This window comes from Hibiscus syriacus, unplaced genomic scaffold (assembly GCF_006381635.1).
Source record: "Hibiscus syriacus cultivar Baekdansim isolate YM2019G1 unplaced genomic scaffold, ASM638163v2 tig00110122_pilon, whole genome shotgun sequence".
Classification (NCBI taxonomy): Eukaryota; Viridiplantae; Streptophyta; class Magnoliopsida; order Malvales; family Malvaceae; genus Hibiscus; species Hibiscus syriacus.
This window is the reverse complement of record NW_024062598.1, coordinates 505,433-524,538: the sequence shown is the minus strand read 5'-3', so window position 1 is coordinate 524,538 and position 19,106 is coordinate 505,433. Positions and strand designations below refer to the sequence as shown.

General features: G+C 36.3%; 1 protein-coding gene across 1 annotated transcript in view; it reads left to right on the top strand.

Annotated features, from left to right (window-relative positions):
• LOC120215499 (protein PSK SIMULATOR 2-like) overlaps nt 1-18,931 on the top strand; it is a 39,653-nt gene extending 20,722 nt beyond the window's left edge. The window contains exons 7-12 of the mRNA XM_039213170.1: nt 17,790-17,865; nt 17,933-18,037; nt 18,134-18,250; nt 18,338-18,410; nt 18,511-18,555; nt 18,667-18,931. Of these exons, the coding sequence (XP_039069101.1) occupies nt 17,790-17,865; nt 17,933-18,037; nt 18,134-18,250; nt 18,338-18,410; nt 18,511-18,555; nt 18,667-18,790 (540 nt within the window). The 3' untranslated portion in view covers nt 18,791-18,931. The remainder of the gene's footprint in view (nt 1-17,789; nt 17,866-17,932; nt 18,038-18,133; nt 18,251-18,337; nt 18,411-18,510; nt 18,556-18,666) is intronic.
• Nucleotides 18,932-19,106: the final 175 nt, after the last annotated feature.

Here is a 19,106-nt window from a genome sequence, read left to right as displayed (position 1 = left end):
AGTGAGTTACAATGGCTATTTATAGTGCTTGTGGATCCTATCTTTAGGAGTTTAAATCATAGTAAACTCTATCCTATTTTTAGGAGTTTAAATCCTAGCAAAATTCTATCCTATTTTTAGGAGTTTGAATCCTAGTAGGACGAAAATGTGTGTTGACAGCTGCCCCTCTTTGCCCATAGTCGTGTAACGGGGATAGGGCAAAGATTAAAAGACACACTTTTCATTCGGTGGAGTTGAAAATTGACTCTGATGTTTCAATAACTCCCTGTCGAATTGAGTTACGGATGACTCCTCCGTCGTGAAGCCGAGTTCATCTTGAAATGATATGAAATTGAAGCCGTAGTTCAGAATTTGAAATAGCCGAGTTCAGTCTTCTTCTCGATTTAAAGACCTTGGATCGGAATCGAACTCAGAAATCTTCATTGACAGATAGCTTTTACTTGAAAATGGTTGCTTGTCACTAAAGCACGGTTAACCCAGGTCCTCTTTTCAACTTGAAAACCTCGACTGTAACCGGAAAGTAGTGCGATTGATATGTCATCGAGCTGAATGGAATCGAACTCGACAATTTTGATGGCAGATAACCCTTCTAGCCTTGGGTTATGCTGTAAATGAAGTGCCTTGGAGCTGAGCGTAGTCGAACTCGAAGGTCTTTGTTGACAGATACTCCTTCTTTGAGTTGGATATCCTTCGTTGTGAAGTTGAAATCCAATATAAAGATGGATGATGCTTTTGTGCACGATTCCCTTCGTCGTGAAGTTGAAACCGCGGGTGGCCCCTACGTCGTGAAGTTGAGCCTAAATTAGATATCCTTCGTCGTGAAGTTGAAATCCAAGTAAGTAGCATTGTTCTGAGTCCAATATCCTCCGTCGTGAAGTTGAAATTGGCTCTGGAACCGGAAGTTGTTTATTGACAACCAGCAGTCCCTTCGTCATGAAGTTGAACTTGCGTTGTCTTGAGTCCAATATCCTACGCTGTGAAGTTGAAATTGGCTCTGAAATTGGGAAATTGTTTATTGACAACCAGCGGTCCCTTCGTCGTGAAGTTGAACTTGCGTTGTCTGGAGTCCAATATCCTTTGTTGTGAAGTTGAAATTGGCTCTAAAATTGAGAAGTTGTTTGTTGACAACCAGCGGTCCCTTCGTCGTGAAGTTGAACTTGCGTTGTCTGGAGTCCAATATCCTTCGCTGTGAAGTTGAAATTGGCTTTGAAATTGGGAAGTTGTTTATTGACAACCAGCGGTCCCTTCGTCGTGAAGTTGAACTTGCGTTGTCTTGAGTCCAATATTCTTCGCTGTGAAGTTGAAATTGGCTCTGAAATTGGAAAATTGTTTGTTGACAACCAGCGGTCCCTTCGTCGTGAAGTTGAACTTGCGTTGTCTGGAGTCCAATATCCTTCATTGTGAAGTTGAAATTGGCTCTAAAATTGAGAAGTTGTTTGTTGACAACCAGCGGTCCCTTCGTCGTGAAGTTGAACTTACGTTGTCTGGAGTCCAATATCCTTTGTTGTGAAGTTGATATTGGCTCTGAAATTGAGAAGTTGTTTGTTGACAACCAGTGGTCCTTCGTTGTGAAGTTGAACTTGCGTTGTCTGGAGTCCAATATCCTTCGCTGTGAAGTTGAAATTGGCTCTGAAATTGGGAAGTTGTTTATTGACAACCAGCGGTCCCTTCGTCGTGAAGTTGAACTTGTGTTGTCTTGAGTGGCACGATATCCTCCGTCGTGGATTTGAAATCGTGGATGTTTGGCTTTGAGCTAGATATCTTTCGTTGTGAAGTTGAAATCTACTCTCGAGCAAATTGTTAGTTCGAGAGAAACTTTCAATCTGTCGAGTTGGTCGAAGTGTAGCTTCTTGCTGCTGAGTTAAGCAACCAACATGAATCTTTAAAGGTGCTTTTGAATCGAGTATCCTTCGTCTTGAAGTCGAAACTTGACTCTAAAAGCTGCAAAAAATTATGTATGTGGAAAATGATAATATGATGCTCTAAAATGTATGCATAAGATACATGTAACAAGAATTGGTTATATTTTATCTCCTGAAAAAGGTCTGATAATTTGCATTAGGATGTTGAATCCAAAAATGCCCCAATATTTGATGTTGAATCTTCAAAGATGCCCCAAATGTTCCTCATTTCTTGCTTCAGTATTGATTCTGAGCATGAGTTTTGTGTCTAAAAGTCACATGTCATTTACCAAGATCCACTCTAGATAGACTGTCTTGTTTGAAAAAAATGTTTTTCTTTCTCTTTTATTTTCAAAGTTATGAAAATATCAATTAAAAGAGTTTTGAAAAATGTTTGATCCAAAGTTTTGAAAATATTGTCACTTTCACGATTTTACAATTGAGACGAATCATAAACTAGAGTTCATCGGATATCAAAGAATTAACTATATTGTTAATCCTTCAATGAATTATAGCTATTTGACAAGTGCCAAGATCAAAGCTATTTTTGGGAAGTGGTTAAGTAAGGAAAGGATAAAAAAAATCTCAGGTTATTATGTTTGGTTAAGGGTTTGGCATTTGATGTTCAAATGTTTGGCATTTGATGTTCATAGGTTTGGCATTTGATGCTCAACGGTTTGATGGGGTAGCTTGCATGCTCCTCTACTGGTGTTCTCTGACTCCCAATCTTCGTGGTCACACTCGGGTTGTGTGATGCCGTATCAAGGAATTTGTGTGATCGCCTCAGTTGCACAATTTTTATATTCGAGCCACCTTTTCAGGTTTTTAACTCGAACCCTCCTTTGGTTTCAAGACGTTATTCAGGATTTACGTCTTGAACCCCCTTTGTTATTTTTCTCTATCATGCATTAATTAAATTGTTTTTTGCAAACAAAGATTAATCTTGATGGGCGGGATGAAATCTGAAGATAATCTCTTATGTTTAGAAATCCATGTATGATTAGAAGGGACTTTTAAGGCACGTAATGTAGGTCAGAGTTCATGGTTATAAAAAAAATGATAAATAGGCCCAAACAAGTGTTTCAGGGTGTTGAACCAAGGATCAATTCATTCTGATGCCTTCAATCATGTCTTGCTCAAAATGTCTCTCTCTTGATGCTCTATGATCTTTGAGTGAAGTGATTCAGTGATTCAGGAATGTTTGTGCTTGATCAATCTTATAGTTTGAAGCTTGATGTGACATTTATCTTTAGGGAATCTTTCCATGTGCTTTTTGTCCCTTTTTCTTTTTCTTTTTGCTTTTTCTCTTTTCTCTTTTTTCTTTGTTTTTTTTACTTTTTTGCTTCTTTTCTTTTTGTTCTTGATTGGATCTTCGCACTTTCCATTTGGTCCACCTTTTGGTATCTCATCTGAATCAATGTCTTCGCTCATGTGAGCATATTTCTTCCACCTTGCCCCCCAGTGTGGAGGGTGATCCTTGGTTAGGGTTGAATCAGAAGAAAAATACTACAGGCTCAAAAGGGGACACAAGGGATATATGTTTTTCTCCTGTTGTGAAGGGATAAAGAAAGAAAGCCGTTCATCATTTCATACATGTAAATCTTCACAGAAGAGGTATCCCCAGGGGGATAGATTTTCAAGATTAATTCTTTTCACATGAAAACAATGTAATTAATGCATGATAGAATTATTTTGAATGAATTTTTCTTTTTTTTTTTTCCAGATATCTCAATGTTCATGCTCCCCGTGAGATACCCCAAGTTGGTTCTTTAGAAGAATGCTCATGTTAAAATGAACAACTGAATGCCTTGGGTTTTAATGGTAAGAAAGGTTATTTTTGAGTCTAAAAAAGACAGTGGTGTGATCTTATTGACTCAAAGAAAGGTGTGGGTGTATCAAAAAGATAAAGGTAATGTTCAAGAATTTCAAAGGGAGGTAATATCAAAATTTGGTCTTTTTGGTAATGACCATGAGTTATTTTGGGTAAAGAATCAAGGTATTTTATTTTAGGATTTGAGACAGGATAAGAAAAGTCTAACCTTGCCATATGTCAAAAATCTATAATTCTTGAAGAATTAAAAGAATCCTTAATTCATTTAATATTCGAAGAACTAAAGATTAGAATTTGTTCAATTGCTCCACCTTAGAAAGTAGCATAAATTCAATCCTTTAAAAGATTAAGCAAACGATGAAAGATTTGAGACGTGTTTAAACAAAACAATCCTCTAAGTGCAAATGGTTTATGCCATGCCCCATTCTTCGGCCGTTTATGCCCCTGAATTCATCAGGTTTTGGATCTTGCGCTTCAGCGTCTTATAGTTCTCAGAGGAATGTTTGGGGCTTCTTATGTGGTAACACCTAACAGCTTCAACATCGTAGTCCTTAGGATATGGGATTTTTTTCTTAGATCATCCTGGCCGGCTTTGTCTTACCATCAGCTGATCAGGCTATTTAATGTTACAATCTTGCTTCCATGTGGTTAAATCCACTTCATTGAGTCCTTCATGTCTTAATTTCATGTTTGTGAAAATGCTTGAAAATGTAGATGAAGATGCAAAAAGGCAAAAATGCAAAATGCATGAAATGTTCGAGGCATTGATCCAGAAAAGTGTTCATTATTATAATAATCTTTACTTAGACAAAAATGTTTTATCTTGTAAGAGACATAAAAACGATCAAAGGTACATTCGGACTAAATCCTCTAGACCCCGAACAACTTCTAATAGATTGACAAGTCTTCTATTTCATATGTCACTGGTTGTATGCCTCTTCGGACCATTCCAGCTTCCCTTGCCAGGCCGTGTAGATGACGAGCTGCCTTCTGTACTTGATCCAGGAAGTCTCGGATGACTGCGTCTCTGGCCTTTACCATTTGTTGTGCTTGCTCCCAACGAAAACACCACTGTAAACCTCCGTCGAAGAGCACTATCTGAAGCTCGCTCACTTTCTTCTTGAACCCATCTACAATAGCTTCTAACTCAGCTATTGTTTTGTCATCTCTCTCATGTTATTTCTCCATATTAGCCATCTGGATTCTCAAGCATTGGTTTTGATGATGATTGTATGCTAAGCGCCTCTGGGTAGTCTTCATCTGTTCCTTCCGAGCTCTCTCATCAGGCCCTTCGAACTTTCTTTTCAGGCAATGAGCTTCATCTTTCCAGTATTCAGAAGCCACTTTCAACTTGGAGTTATCCTTGACTTTATCTTGATACCCATTTCTCAAGTCTTCGAGCTCAAAACAAACTTTTTTCTGTTCTTTTTCAAGTTTATCTGCTCGATCTTTCTGAGAGTCGACATCTAGCTTCCATTGATAGCGCTCAGCTTCAAGTTCCTTTACCCTCTGCTTCAGCTCGTTATTCACAGCTTCAAACTCTATCTTGGCTATCTCAAGTTCAGAAAAGACGAGCCTGAGATGTTCTTCCAGGGTTCAGGTGTCCTCACAGTCTGGCACCGGGATATTGTCATTTTTTTCTCAATCTTCGCCACTCCACATAGTCCGGAGTAAGCATGTTTCTGGCAGCTACAACATCCATCCGGAATACTTTCTTCCATGAATCGACTGCTTCCTTGGTCATCTTCTTATAGTTGTCACCGTGATACTCAAACTCTGATTTAGCTAGTCTGCATGTTGCTAGGACAAATTGACGTGCCCCATAATGTCTAAGTGCTAACAATGGAGCATACCCAACTGCATCCCAAAGTTCAGGTAAGGTCATAGTGTCAGAGTCCCCACATTGGAAAAGAACGTCACTGAGGAACAACCAGGGGGCTCTCCAAGTAATATCTCGGTCTTGATAGATGAATGAAGACTTTCATCCACTTCTCTTTTGAAGTTCCTTCATGCCATTTTATGGTGATGAACTCTCTCAAAGGTGAATACGTAGTGCTAAATCGGCGGTAGGCAACCCAATTAGTCTTCCAGAAGTGGTTGTGAATCCAGACTTGAAGGAGCTGAACACATCCAATGAATCAACCTCCGCCAGCTCTTCGGTAATGGTTGAGAGACCGAAAGGTCTCGGCTAAGATGGTTGGTGCTGGGTTGACTCGTTTCGGAAGTTGCTCAAACAGTTCCACCACGGCTGCGTCAATGCATCCCAAAATCTTCGGAAAGATGATCAAGCCATACAGACCTAGTGCAAAAAAGGTCTATAGTCTTCCATTCATCAGGGTGGTCATTCATTAGTTTCCTTATGTGGATCCACTGAATTCCTTGCCCGTTATCTTTGTTTCGGAGTCGGTCAGTCACCCAGTTTTTATTAACTCCTACAATCTTAGCCAGTCTGTTCTTGAAAGGCTGACTCTTGATGTGTTTGATATAGACTCGCTCCAGTTTAATGCTTTCATAGTGCAATAGTGTAGTATACTCATCGATGGTAGGTACCATGTCCTATTGGTTAAAAGTGAAGCAACTGTATCCCGGGTTCCAGAATTGAACCAAGGCTCTGATTAAGGGCTCACCGGTCTTAACATGAAGCAAAAGTGCAATGTCACCATACCGCTGACTGAACTTCTATTTTCGATCATTCTTCCAACTGTCCTAGATGTCTCGAAGTTCTTGCACATTGTTCTGTTTTAGGCTGATAGAGGCATAGCTAACAAGCTCTGACACATAACTTCCTTGAAGACTGTCTCCCTTTTCTTTCTGAGTCTTCTCGGACCATAGTCGTACCTCGGGGTTTTTAATCTCCTGTATTACAACACCTTTGTCTATTAATGCAGATTATTTATGGTTAATGAACACGTTTTTTGGTGGATCAACACCTCTTTTGAATGATGCAGATGATGGAAATAAAATAAAAGAGAGGAAAAAAATGAAAAGAGTTAGTAAGGTAAAGATAATAATCAAAGCAATCATGAAAATAAAAGTCCTACCCCACATGCTTATTATTCCTACCCGGACATGATCTCTATCCCGCAAGTTGATTTTGAACAAGTCCTAACCGCATAAATTTCTAGTTCACATGTTTTGAACAGAAAGTAAAGCAGAAAATAATTTTGGCATCTCCGGGTTTAAAATGAGGTTTTGGGGTGGGCCCTAACTCCTTGTCGGTGCCCCCTTGGGCTTACCAGACCCTTAGTCCTAAACCCATTACAGGCTTGTGTGGACTAAGTTAAACTTGAGAGGAAACATTCCCTTATGCCCATACGGGGAATAAATTCACACGAAGGCATAAGGTATATGAATCCCGAAGGTTACTTGCTAGGCCCATACGATGAATAAATTCACATGAAGGCGTCGCTTTCACCCCCACTTAAAACGGGTTCGGAGCTCGGGTATAGAGCCTTTGGATGAAAAATCTTTAAGGGCTGAAATCATTAAAAAACGGTCAGTACAACTATTTACTCGAAAATATAATCAAAAGTAAGTAATAAGGATCGAAATGTTACCTTAAAATTTAAACTTACCCTTTTCATTAAAAAGACAACTGGAAATTACCTTAGCCTGACTCACTTACCTGTGTCCCCAGCAGAGTCGCCAAGCTGTCGCAACTGTATTTCGGTTGGGCCCCGGGATTGGGCTTCGACTTGAAAAATGTGGATTGGGAGTCGCCACCGATCATTTATTTAAAAATAAATGGGTTGATCGGATACCCTATTTCTTACCTGATCTGTGTCTTACCAGAAATATGTCGGGCTCGGGAGTCGGTTACGGTCAAGGAAGGATTAGCACCCTTGAACCGCCCTTTGGGTACTACGTAATTTCCCGTTGTCTTAATTAAGAAAATTGTAATTTTAAATTAAAAGGTAAATTTGATAATGAATTACTTACCTCTGATTAATTGATGAAAATACCCTTTTATTTCCTTTTCGAATCGTTTACAATAGCTTTACCTTTTTATTTTTCGTGTTTTCCTCTGTATTTTGTCTGTAAATCGTGTGTTACAATAGTGAGTTACAATGGCTATTTATAGTACTTGTGGATCCTATCTTTAGGAGTTTAAATCATAGTAGAACTCTATCCTATTTTTAGGAGTTTAAATCCTAGCAAAATTCTATCCTATTTTTAGGAGTTTAAATCCTAGTAGGACGAAAATGTGTGTTGACACAAAGGATGTAGTTAGGTTCCATTAGGATTTGTTTAAACTAAAAATAGCATTTTTCAAGGCTATAAAACCATGTAATCACCATTGTTATTGGGACATTCGAGATACAGGGGAATATACGGAGAGAATATTACGAAATATCGAGAGATATATGAGGCAAATACAAATCGTATTGAAGCACTTTTTGTAATCATTTCGAAAAAAATAAAAGGTATTTTTGATTACCTTGTGCGATTCTCGTTTTGCTGCATTTCCTTGTTTTCGGCAAACCCAAACGCCGATGAAATAGGGGAAGAGACCGAGACCTTCGATCTCAGATCTACTCTCCCCCGAGGCACTTTTGAAAAAATTAGTTTGGTATTCGAGTTGTGGGTGAAATGAGGATTTCAAAAATATAAACTTTTTATATTTCGCCGCCAATGACTGGCGGCCGACGAGGCGGCGCCATCGCGTTTCTGGGCTTGCTGCGGTGGTGTTCTTCGAAAATGAAGAACACCCAAGAAGGGTTTCAGAGAGAATGGGGTTTTGTTTTTGATCTTGTAGAGGGGAGGAGAGAGTTATAAGAGTTGTTTGTGGTGTTTAGCATTTATATGACCCATGAGCCCGACCCGATGACCCAAGCGGATCCCTTAGGGGATCCGCGTGCTTTTAAGGAAATGTGTAAATCACCTTTCGGTTCCCCTTCGTTTTTAAAGGTCTATTTTGATCCCCAAATCAATTTTCCTTGTGATTTTTCTTCGAAATTTGACACCCAACTTTATTATTCTTTCAACCTAGTCCCCACGTGTTTTAATTTTTTTTCTTATTTTTATTTATTTAAATATTATATTTTATTATTACATATATATATTTTATTTATTTATTTTTATATTATTCTTATATTATTTTATTTTTACTTTCTCTTTCTTTTTATTACCTTTTATTATTACTTTTATTATTTTATATTACTTATTTTGTTATATATATATATATATATGCGTGTGTATTTTGTTATATTTATATATATGTGTGTATATTTTTTTAATATTTTATTTATATACCTATTATTATATATATATATTAATTATATTTATTTGGTTATTTTTTATTTAAGTACTATATTTTATAATATATATATATTTATTTATTTATTTTCTATATATTTTTATTTATTACCATTATATTATATTTATTTTTATTGATATTATTGTTATATATATATATATTATTACTATTATATATATATATATATATATATATATATATATTATCTACACATTTATTATATCTACCTACTTTGTCCCCCTCCATTTTTTCTTCATATCATATCTCTCTCTCTGAACATGCATTTCTCTCTTTCGATGAATTGATAGGTTAGGTTTGTTGTTTTTTTAACTTTATTTTATTATTTTTCTTCTTCTTAGTATTTGTTTATTATTCTTTCACTATTATTTTTTCCACTTGTTTTATTTAAAACTAGATTATATGTATATATTATTTTTTATTATTTTTATTATTTTTCTTTTATTTATTTATTATTATTTTGTTTTATTTTTGTTTCTATTTTTATTTAATTCCAATTTTTCCTAGTTTTTTATTCTTGTTTTATTTTTATTTATGTTACCATTTTGTTTATTTTGTTTTTATTTTTATTTCTACTTATTTTATTATTATTTTTCTTCGTTGTTCTGTTTATTATTTTCATATGTGTGCACTTTCTGTCTTAATCTCGATTCCATACTTCACTACAACTCTGACATTTTTTAAGGGTATTTCAATCGATCAGAGGTAAGTAACTTGGATATATTTTACCTTTAAATTTATCTTTCAATTTTCTTAATTAAAGACAACTGGAAATTAAGTAGTACCGAAAGGACAATTCAAGGGTGTTAACCCTTCATTGACTGTAACTGAGTCCCGAATCCGACACATCTTTGGTAAGACGCAGATCAGGTAAGAATTAAGGTATATATCAACCCATTTGTTTTAAAATAAATGATCGGTGGCAACTCCAATTCGTTAATCCAAGTCGAGCCCAATTTTGGGCCCAACCAAAAGACGGTTGCGATAGCTTGGCGACTCTGCTGGGGACAAGTAAGTGAGTCAGGCTAAGGTAATTTCCAGTTGCCTTTTTAATGAAAAGAGTAAGTTTAAATTTTAAGGTAATTTTTCGATCCTTATTACTTACTTTTGATTATGTTTTTTCAAATAAATAGTTGTACTGACGGTCTCTTTTCAGTGATTTCAGCCCTTAAAGTTTTTTCCACCTAAGGCTCTAAACCCGAGCTTCAAACCCGTTTTTAAGTGGGGGTGAAAGCGACGCTCTCGTGTGAATTTATTCTCCGTATAGGCCTAACAAGTAACCTTCGGGATTCATATACCTTATGCTTTCGTGCGAATTTATTCTACGTATGGGCATAAGGGAATGTATCCTCTCGAGTTTAACTTAGTCCACATAAGCTTGTAATGGGCTTAGGACTAAGGGTCTGGCAAGCCCAAGGGGGCACCCATAAGGGGAACTTAGGTACCTTTTTAGAACCTAAACTGGAATAATACAGGGAATTAGAGCCCACCCCAAAATCTCATTTCAAACCCTAGGATGCCTGAATTATTTCCTGTTTTATTTTTCTATTCAAAGCATGTGAACTAGAAATTTATACAGTTAGGAATGGTTCAAAATTTACATGTGGAATAGAGATCATGTCCGGGTAAGAATAATAAGCATGTGGGGTAGATATCATATGGGGTAGGACTTTTCGTTTTCGTTATTGTTTTGATTTACCTCACTAACTCTTTTCATTTTTGTTCTCTTTCATTTATTTTCATCATTTGCATCATTCGAAAGAGGTGTTGATCCACCAAAAATGTGTTTGTTACATACAAATAATTTGAATTAATGGAAAAAGGGGTTGTAATACAAGAGATGAAAAGATCAAAAGTCCTGTTATAGTAAGAGAATACTCAGAATGGACCGGGATTTATACCGAGCACACCAAAAGTCAACTTTTTGAGCCAACAAAGGTTGCAGGGGCAAGACAAGAAAATGTTACTGACTTGGAGAGTCCTTTCAAAGACAACAAGAACAAGATGGCAAAACGGTAGCTGAAACTGGAGGTTATTATTGACAAATTCAAGAAGCAAGCTTCATATAGTTCCTATCGATGGAGGGCTCCAATGACACTTTTGTTAGGAACATGCTCAGCAGAGAGTGAAAGCGAGGGATGTACTCATTCGAGACTTTTTTGGGGCAAGCAGCTCGTCACTTGCACAGTTTAGCCAAAGGAGCCGAAACGGTTCGACAGTGTATTCAACAAGTGACAGAAGAAGGAGGAAAATGAGTCAACCTGTCAGAAACCGTTTGGGGTCTAGAAGACTTATTCAGAATGTGCCTTTAAGGGTTTTTGTGTCTTAAAGAAATAACACTTTTGTCCCAATAAGGATTATTTATAATAACAGACACATTTTTGGATCAATGCTTCGAACATTGCATGCATTATGCATTTTGTTATTTTCATTTCTTTACATTTATATTAACTAACAAGAGTTGGACACACCTCATCACATAACACTCATTCAAACAGAAAGGAGCGGGAATTTTACGATGAAAGTAAGGACACTACTGGAGTAAAAATTCGTGTGTCTGAGGGTATTTCAAAAGAAGCCATGACAAGTAAAGCAATTAAGAAAGGGGGCACAAGTGCATATGAAGGCCCTAATCCAACTAATGGGGCATCCTAATGAGGCCTTATTCCATTTTGCAGCATCCTGTTTGATTTTGTTTTTGAACTTTTTCATATACTTTTTTTTGTAACTTGCTTTTGAACTCTCATATTTTACTTTTTCAATGAATTTATGTTGAGCATTGAATCAAATTTACAACTTGAAGTTCTTTGAATATCAGTTGAATTAAAAAAAACTCTGTAAATGGTTTAGAGTTACAGATCTTTGATAAAGTAACACGATTAAAAGCTAATAAAACAAAGGACTTTGACCTCACCCAGAAGATATGCTCAAACACTGTACCCTTCTCTTGAAAATAACCAATATAGCCTTCTCCCTTTATAAGGCTTAGTATTTAGATGTGCATAGGTACGAACAACATGGGGCATCCTTTTGCATATAACATTACTATACGTTTTGTTTACGACGTTTAGTGATGATAATAATCTTCACATATGGAATAGTCGAGTAGGTGAATCTAGTTTAGGTTAGTTGCTTGGAAATTGAACTCTAAATATGAGATTTCTTGACTTTCAACGACACCTAGACTATAACAGGTTCTTCTTGACAAACTTAAGAAATTGGATCCGTATACCCATATTATAATATTACATATATACAATAAAGCTTGAGTTATCCATCTAAAGTAATTGGTTAAACGCCTCGACTTTATGGATAAGATTCAGCTAGCTTGATAAAGGTGATTATAATATACAATAAATCTTGAGTTGTCCCTCTAGAGCAATTTGTTAAACACCTCGTCTTTATGGATAATATTCAGCTAGCCTAAAAAGGTGATTATAATATCTATACAATGATATTAAGTTGTCCCTCTAGAGCAATTGGTTAAACGCCCCGGCTTTATGGATCCAACTAGCCATATAATGGCAAATTAAATAAGGAGTTTCGGTAAAGATGGACTAAGGGAGTTAAAAACACCTGTTATAGTCAATTTCACACGAGCACTTAGGAATTTCATTTTTAGACCGATATTTCTGCACTACCTTTGTTAGAAGAGCCTACGAAGCTTGAAGAAATGGAAGATTTTAGAGGACCGAAATAGAAGGTATAGTAATTGATTATACCAGTTGCGTCATTTTGTCCGCATCCAATTAAAATGCCAAGCCAAGAAAAAGGCATGTTCAATGACCAAGAAAAAAATAACATTTTTTATGGCTGGAACCCTAAAAAATAGGAAGCCAGCCTAAAACCAACTCATCCATTTGAACATTTATCAAAGAGCTATAACTCTAAAAGCATGAAAGAGTTATTGATTCTTTTGATATTCTTTGAATTCATGTTTATAATTTGATTCGATTTGATTGCGAGCCTGAATTCAAGGGCAATGTTTTACAGGATTATTCCATTTTCATATCCTTTTTCCCTCCTAAACAAGAGAAATGAAAAAACATTTTCAAACAGGACAGTCTCAAATGTGAAAGGCTGCAACCCGAGAAGAAAATAGGGCATGATCGATTCCAATGACCAAATATCGACAGACAAAGAACGAGACTCCGTCCAAGACCAATTCATGTTACATGCATCTTAGGCATATTTAAGAGCATCACATTTGTTATTTTTTCACATACATTTTTTTTGTAGCATTAGAGTCAAGTTTCAACTTCGGGATGAAGGATACTCGATTCAAAAGCACCTTTAAAGAATGACGGTGGTTGCTTAACTCAGTAGTGAGAAGCTACCGACTTGACGCATCGAAAGATTGACAGACTTCAGAATCAATTTCAGATAGGTTCGAGAACCAATCCAGAACGAATCTATTTCAACTTAACTCAAATGACGAGTGGCTAGTTTCCAGTTAACATTTTCAAGCCAGATTTCAACTTAACTCAAATGACGAGTGGGCTTTCCCGTGTAGGGGAGTCATCCAAAAATCATATCACTTGGTTCAGACCCGCTCAGAGGAACCACCTAAGGAATTATGATCGGCTTAGACTTGTGAAGGGAAGCCATTTTTTTCTATTTACGGCATAGCTCAAGGCGAGAAGGGCTATCTACCAACAAAAGACCTTCGAGTTCAATTACACTCAGCTCAAAGGCACAACATTTGCAGCATAGCTCAAGGCAAGAAGGGCTATCTGCCAACTAAAGACCTTCGAGTTCGACTACGCTCAGCTCCAAGGCACATCATATGCAAATATAACTCAAGGCTATAAGCGTTATCTACCAACAAAAGACCTTCGAGTTTGACTATGCTCAGCTCCAAGGCACATCATTTGCAACATAGCATAATGCAAGAAGGGTTATTTACCAACAAAAGACCTTCGAGTTCGACTACGCTTAGCTCCAAGGCACATCATTTGCAGCATAACTCAAAGCTAGAAGGATTATCTGCCAACAAAAGACCTTCGAGTTTGATTACACTCAGCTCAAAGGCACAACATTTGTAGCATAGCTCAAGGCACATCATTTTCAATATAGCTCAAGGCAAGAAGGGCTATTTGCCAACAAAAGACCTTCAAGTTCGACTACGCTCAGCTCAAAGGCGCATCATTTGCAGCATAACTCAAGGTTAGATGGGTTATCTGCCAAATACCTTCGAGTTCAATTACACTCAACTCAAAGACACATTATTTGCAACATAGCTCAAGGCAAGAAGGGCTATCTGCCAAAGACCTTCGAGTTCGATTACACTCAGCTCAGAGGCACATCATTTGTAGCATAACTTAAGGCTATAAGTGTTATCTGCCAAAGACTTTCGATTTCGATTACACTTAGCTCAAAGGCACATCATTTGCAGCATAGCTCAAGGCAAGAAGGGTTATCTGCCAAAGACTTTCGAGTTCGATTACACTCAGCTCAGAGGAACATTATATGCAACATAACTCAAGGCTAGAAGGGTTATCTGCCAAAGACCTTCGAGTTCGATTACACTCAGCTCAAAGGCACATCATTTGTAGCATAGCTCAAGGCAAGAAGGGATATCTGCCAAAGACCTTCAAGTTCGATTACACTAAGCTCAGAGGCACGTCATTTGCAGCAAACTCAAGGCTAGAAGGGTTATCTGCCAAAGACCTTCGAGTTCAATTACACTCAGCTACAAGGCACATCATTTACAGCATAACTCAAGGCGAGAAGGGTTATTTGTCATCAAAGACCATTTATTTCGATTACACTCAGCTCAAAGGCAAATCAAATTTACAGCATAGCTCAAGGCAAGAAGGGCTATATGCCAACAAAATTATCGAGTTTGATTCCATTCAGCTCGATGACACATCAATCACATTACTTTCCGGTTGCAGTCGAGGTTTTCAAGTCAGTCGTGCCTTAGTGACAAGAAACCATTTTCAAACAGCATAGCTTATGTCGAGAAAAGCTAGCTGTCAACAGAAGCTGTCGAGTTCGATTCCATTCCGCTCAATGTCACATCAAGAAACTATTTTTCATTCGAATTTTCAAACCAAGGTTTTTAAACTTAGAAGAAGACTGAAGTTGACTATAATTTGGCAACGAGAAGCCACAACCCGATTCAAATTATGAATTGATGCTTCAATTTCATATCATTTCAAGATGGACCCGACTTCTCAATGAAAGAGCCATCCACAACTCAAATCGACAGGGAGTTATTCTTAATTGAAATATCAGAATCAATTTTCAACTCCACCGAATGAAATTTGTGTCCTTTTGTCTTTTTCCTATTTTTGTTCTACGAAAAAGGACAAAGAGGGGCAGCTGTTGACACATATTTTCGTCTCATTCTCATATCATATTATATATATATATATATATATTCATGTTTATTTAACGTATATATATATGTATATTTATTTATTATTTTATTACACTTTCAGGCCCATTACACATAACCCAAATAGTGGGTGGCCCAGAAACATGCGACCCAGTAGCAACAAACCCGCGACCCGAGTTCAGGACCCGCGAATCGAACCCGAACCAGCCCCTTAACTCGTTGTAAGTTAGGGTCTGTTTGGAAACCCTAGTTGCTTCAGCCGCATCCCAGTGCTGCATGGAGTCAACAGCCCGCATCCGCGTTTCACGGCAACACACCTCCACCTCTGAACCATCCGACGCTCATCACCAACAAACAAAGGATGTAGTTAGGTTCCATTAGGATTTGTTTAAACTAAAAATAGCCTTTTTCAAGGCTATAAAACCATGTAATCACCATTGTTATTGGGACATTCGAGATGCAGGGGAATATACAGAGAGAATATTACGAAATATCGAGAGACATATGAGGCAAATACAAATCGTACTGAATCACATTTTGTAATTATTTCGAAAAAAATAAAAGGGATTTTTGCTTACCTCGTGCGATTCTCGTTTTGCTGCATTTCTTTGCTTTCGGTTTAAACAAACCCAAACGCCAATGAAATAGGGGGAGAGACTGAGACCTTCGATCTCAGATCTACTCTCCCTTGAGGAACTTTTGAAATAACTAGTTTGGTATCCGAGTTGTGAGTGAAAAGAGGATTTCAAAAATATAAAATTTTTATATTTCGCTGCCAATGACCGGCAGCCGGCGCCGATAAAAGGCAGCTGGCGAGGTGAGGCCACCACGTTTCTGGGCTTCATACGGTGGTGTTCTTCGAAAATGAAGAACACAAAAGAAGGGTTTCAGAGATAATGAGGTTTTGTTTTTGATCTTGTAAAGGGGAGGAGAGAGTTATGAGAGTTGTTTAGCATTTATATGACCCATGAGCCCGACCCGATGACCCAAGCGGATCCCCAATGGGATCTGCGTGTTTTTAAGGAAAATGGGTAAATCACTCTTTTGATCCCCCTTCATTTTTAAAGGTCTATTTTAACCCCAAATCGAATTTTCCTTATGATTTTTCTTCAAAATTTGACACCCAACTTTATTATTCTTTCAACCTAGTCCCCACGTGTTTTAATTTTTTTTCTTATTTTTATTTATTTAAATATTATATTTTATTATTACATATATATATATTATTTATTTATTTTCTATATTATTCTTATATTATTTTATTTTTACTTTCTCTTTCTTTTTATTACCCTTGTATTATTACTTTTATTATTTTATATTACTTATTTTGTTATACATATATGCATATATTTTTAATATTTTATTTATGTACCTATTATTAATATATATTTTTTAATTATATTTATTTGGTTATTTTTATTTATGTACTATATTTTATAATATTATATATATATATATATATTTTCTATTTATTTTCTATATTTTTTATTTATTACCATTATATTATATTATATTTATTTTTTATTTTTTTATTGATATTATTGTTGTTATATATATATATATATATATTATTACTATTATTATATATATATATTATCTACATACATTTATTATATCTACCTACTTTGTCCCCTCCATTTTTTCTTCATATCATATCTCTCTCTCTTGCAATGCATTTCTCTCATTTGATGAATTGATAGGTTAGGTTTGTTGTTTTTTTAACTTTATTTTATTATTTTTTTCTTCTTAGTATTTGTTTATTATTATTTTATTATTATTATTTTTTCACTTGTTTTATTTAATACTATATTATATATATATTATTTTTTTTTTTATTTATTATTTTTGTTTTATTTTTTCTGTTTTTTTATTTAATTCCAATTTTTTTCCTAGTTTTTTATTTTTGTTTTATTTTTATTTATATTACCATTTTGTTTATTTTGTTTTATTTTTATTTCTACTTATTTTATTATTATTTTTCTTCGTTGTTCTGTTTATTATTTTCATATGTGTGCACTTTCTATCTTAACTCGATTTCATTCTTCACTACAACTCTGACATTTTTTAAAGGTATTTCAATCGATCAGAGGTAAATAACTTGGATCCTATTTTACCTTTAAATTTAACTTTCAATTTTCTTAATTAAAGACAACTGGAAAATTAAGTAGTACCGAATGGGCAGTTCAAGGGTGCTAACCCTTCTTTGACTGTAACCGACTCCCTAATCCGACATATCTTTGGTAAGACGCAGATCATGTAAGAAATAAGGTATCCGATCAACCCATTTGTTTTAAAATAAATGATCGATGGCGACTCCAATTCGTTTAATCTAAGTCGAAGCCCAATTTCGGGCCCAACCGAAAGACCGTTGCGACAGTTTGCATCCCACATAATCATTACACAACCTTTATTTCTTGACTGTAATCTTTTTCTTTGCAGATCATGGAGAAACTGATTGATATCGTTATGTACATGCATCAAGTAATCTTTGAAGCCTTTGGAGGTAATCATTTAGGTTCAAGTCTCATTGTGTTATTTGATGTTTTACCATGTCTTATTAATATAATTTTCAAATCATGAAGCATCATCTTCCGGAAAGGAGACTCCCGAAAATTCTGAGAAACTAGGTGTTGGTGGACTTGCACTACACTATGCTAATGTAATTCATCAGATTGACAACATTGTAAGTCTTTGACATGACCATTTCCCTTTTTTACCACTAGCAGTCTAGGCCTTCCAATTCCACCAGCTTGGATTAAATTGAATTTATATGTTATTGGCAGCTCGACCGGCTTCGCTTCCTCCTAATATCAGGGACACATTATACCATGGATTGCCACCCACTGTTAAGAAAGCTTTAAGGTCCCGATTACAGGCCATCGACACCAAGGATGTACATTCTTTTTATTGTATAATAGTGTAACTGTGATCCATTTTCTGTTTTCTTCGAATACCGTTACTTAGTTGCTTTCCTTTTTCTGCCGCGCCGATTTCACAGGTCAAAGATGAGATGGAAAAGACCCTTCAGTGGCTTGTTCCAGTAGCAACAAACACAACCAAGTATGTTATATCTGATTTTCCCCCTTGTTGATTTATGTAAGAGATAAATCTAGAGTTCCGAAGTAATATTTGTTTCTTTGTTTTCTTTTTGCTGCAACAGAGCATGTCAGGGTTTCGGCTGGGTTGGAGAATGGGCCAACACAGGGTAAGTCGAAGGCTTCTCTTTATCTCTCCGTAACACATTGTGACATGTTAATGGAGTTCTTTTTGTTAGTTACATAATAATACTGAGTCTTCCTGGTTTTTGTTTCAACAGCAATGAATTTGGAAGAAGCGCAGCCATAAACGTCATCCTCACCCGTCTTCAACACTTTATCATGCTGATAAACAGAAAACAGATGAGTACATCCCTGAACTGGTGGCATTACTGCATCAATTGATCAGCTTAGTAAAACAAAGAGATCATGGAATCAAGCCTCAGCCTTTTCAATCTCCTACATATAAAGGCTTGCTTTTTCACTCAAAGATGCAGCAGCGGGTTCACTCCTTCAACGGCGATGGAACTAAAGCGCACAAGATCAAACTTCTGAAGAAGACAGAAAATTATTAAATAAGATGACAGGGAGGAGATTGACTCCAGGAGTTAGCAAAAGTCAAGAGCTTCTTTTAGGCAAAAACAGAAGGAACAAAGTTTGGACTTTCAGTAGGAGTGCTGGGAACACTCCAGATAGGAGCTTGACGACAAGGAAATGTTTG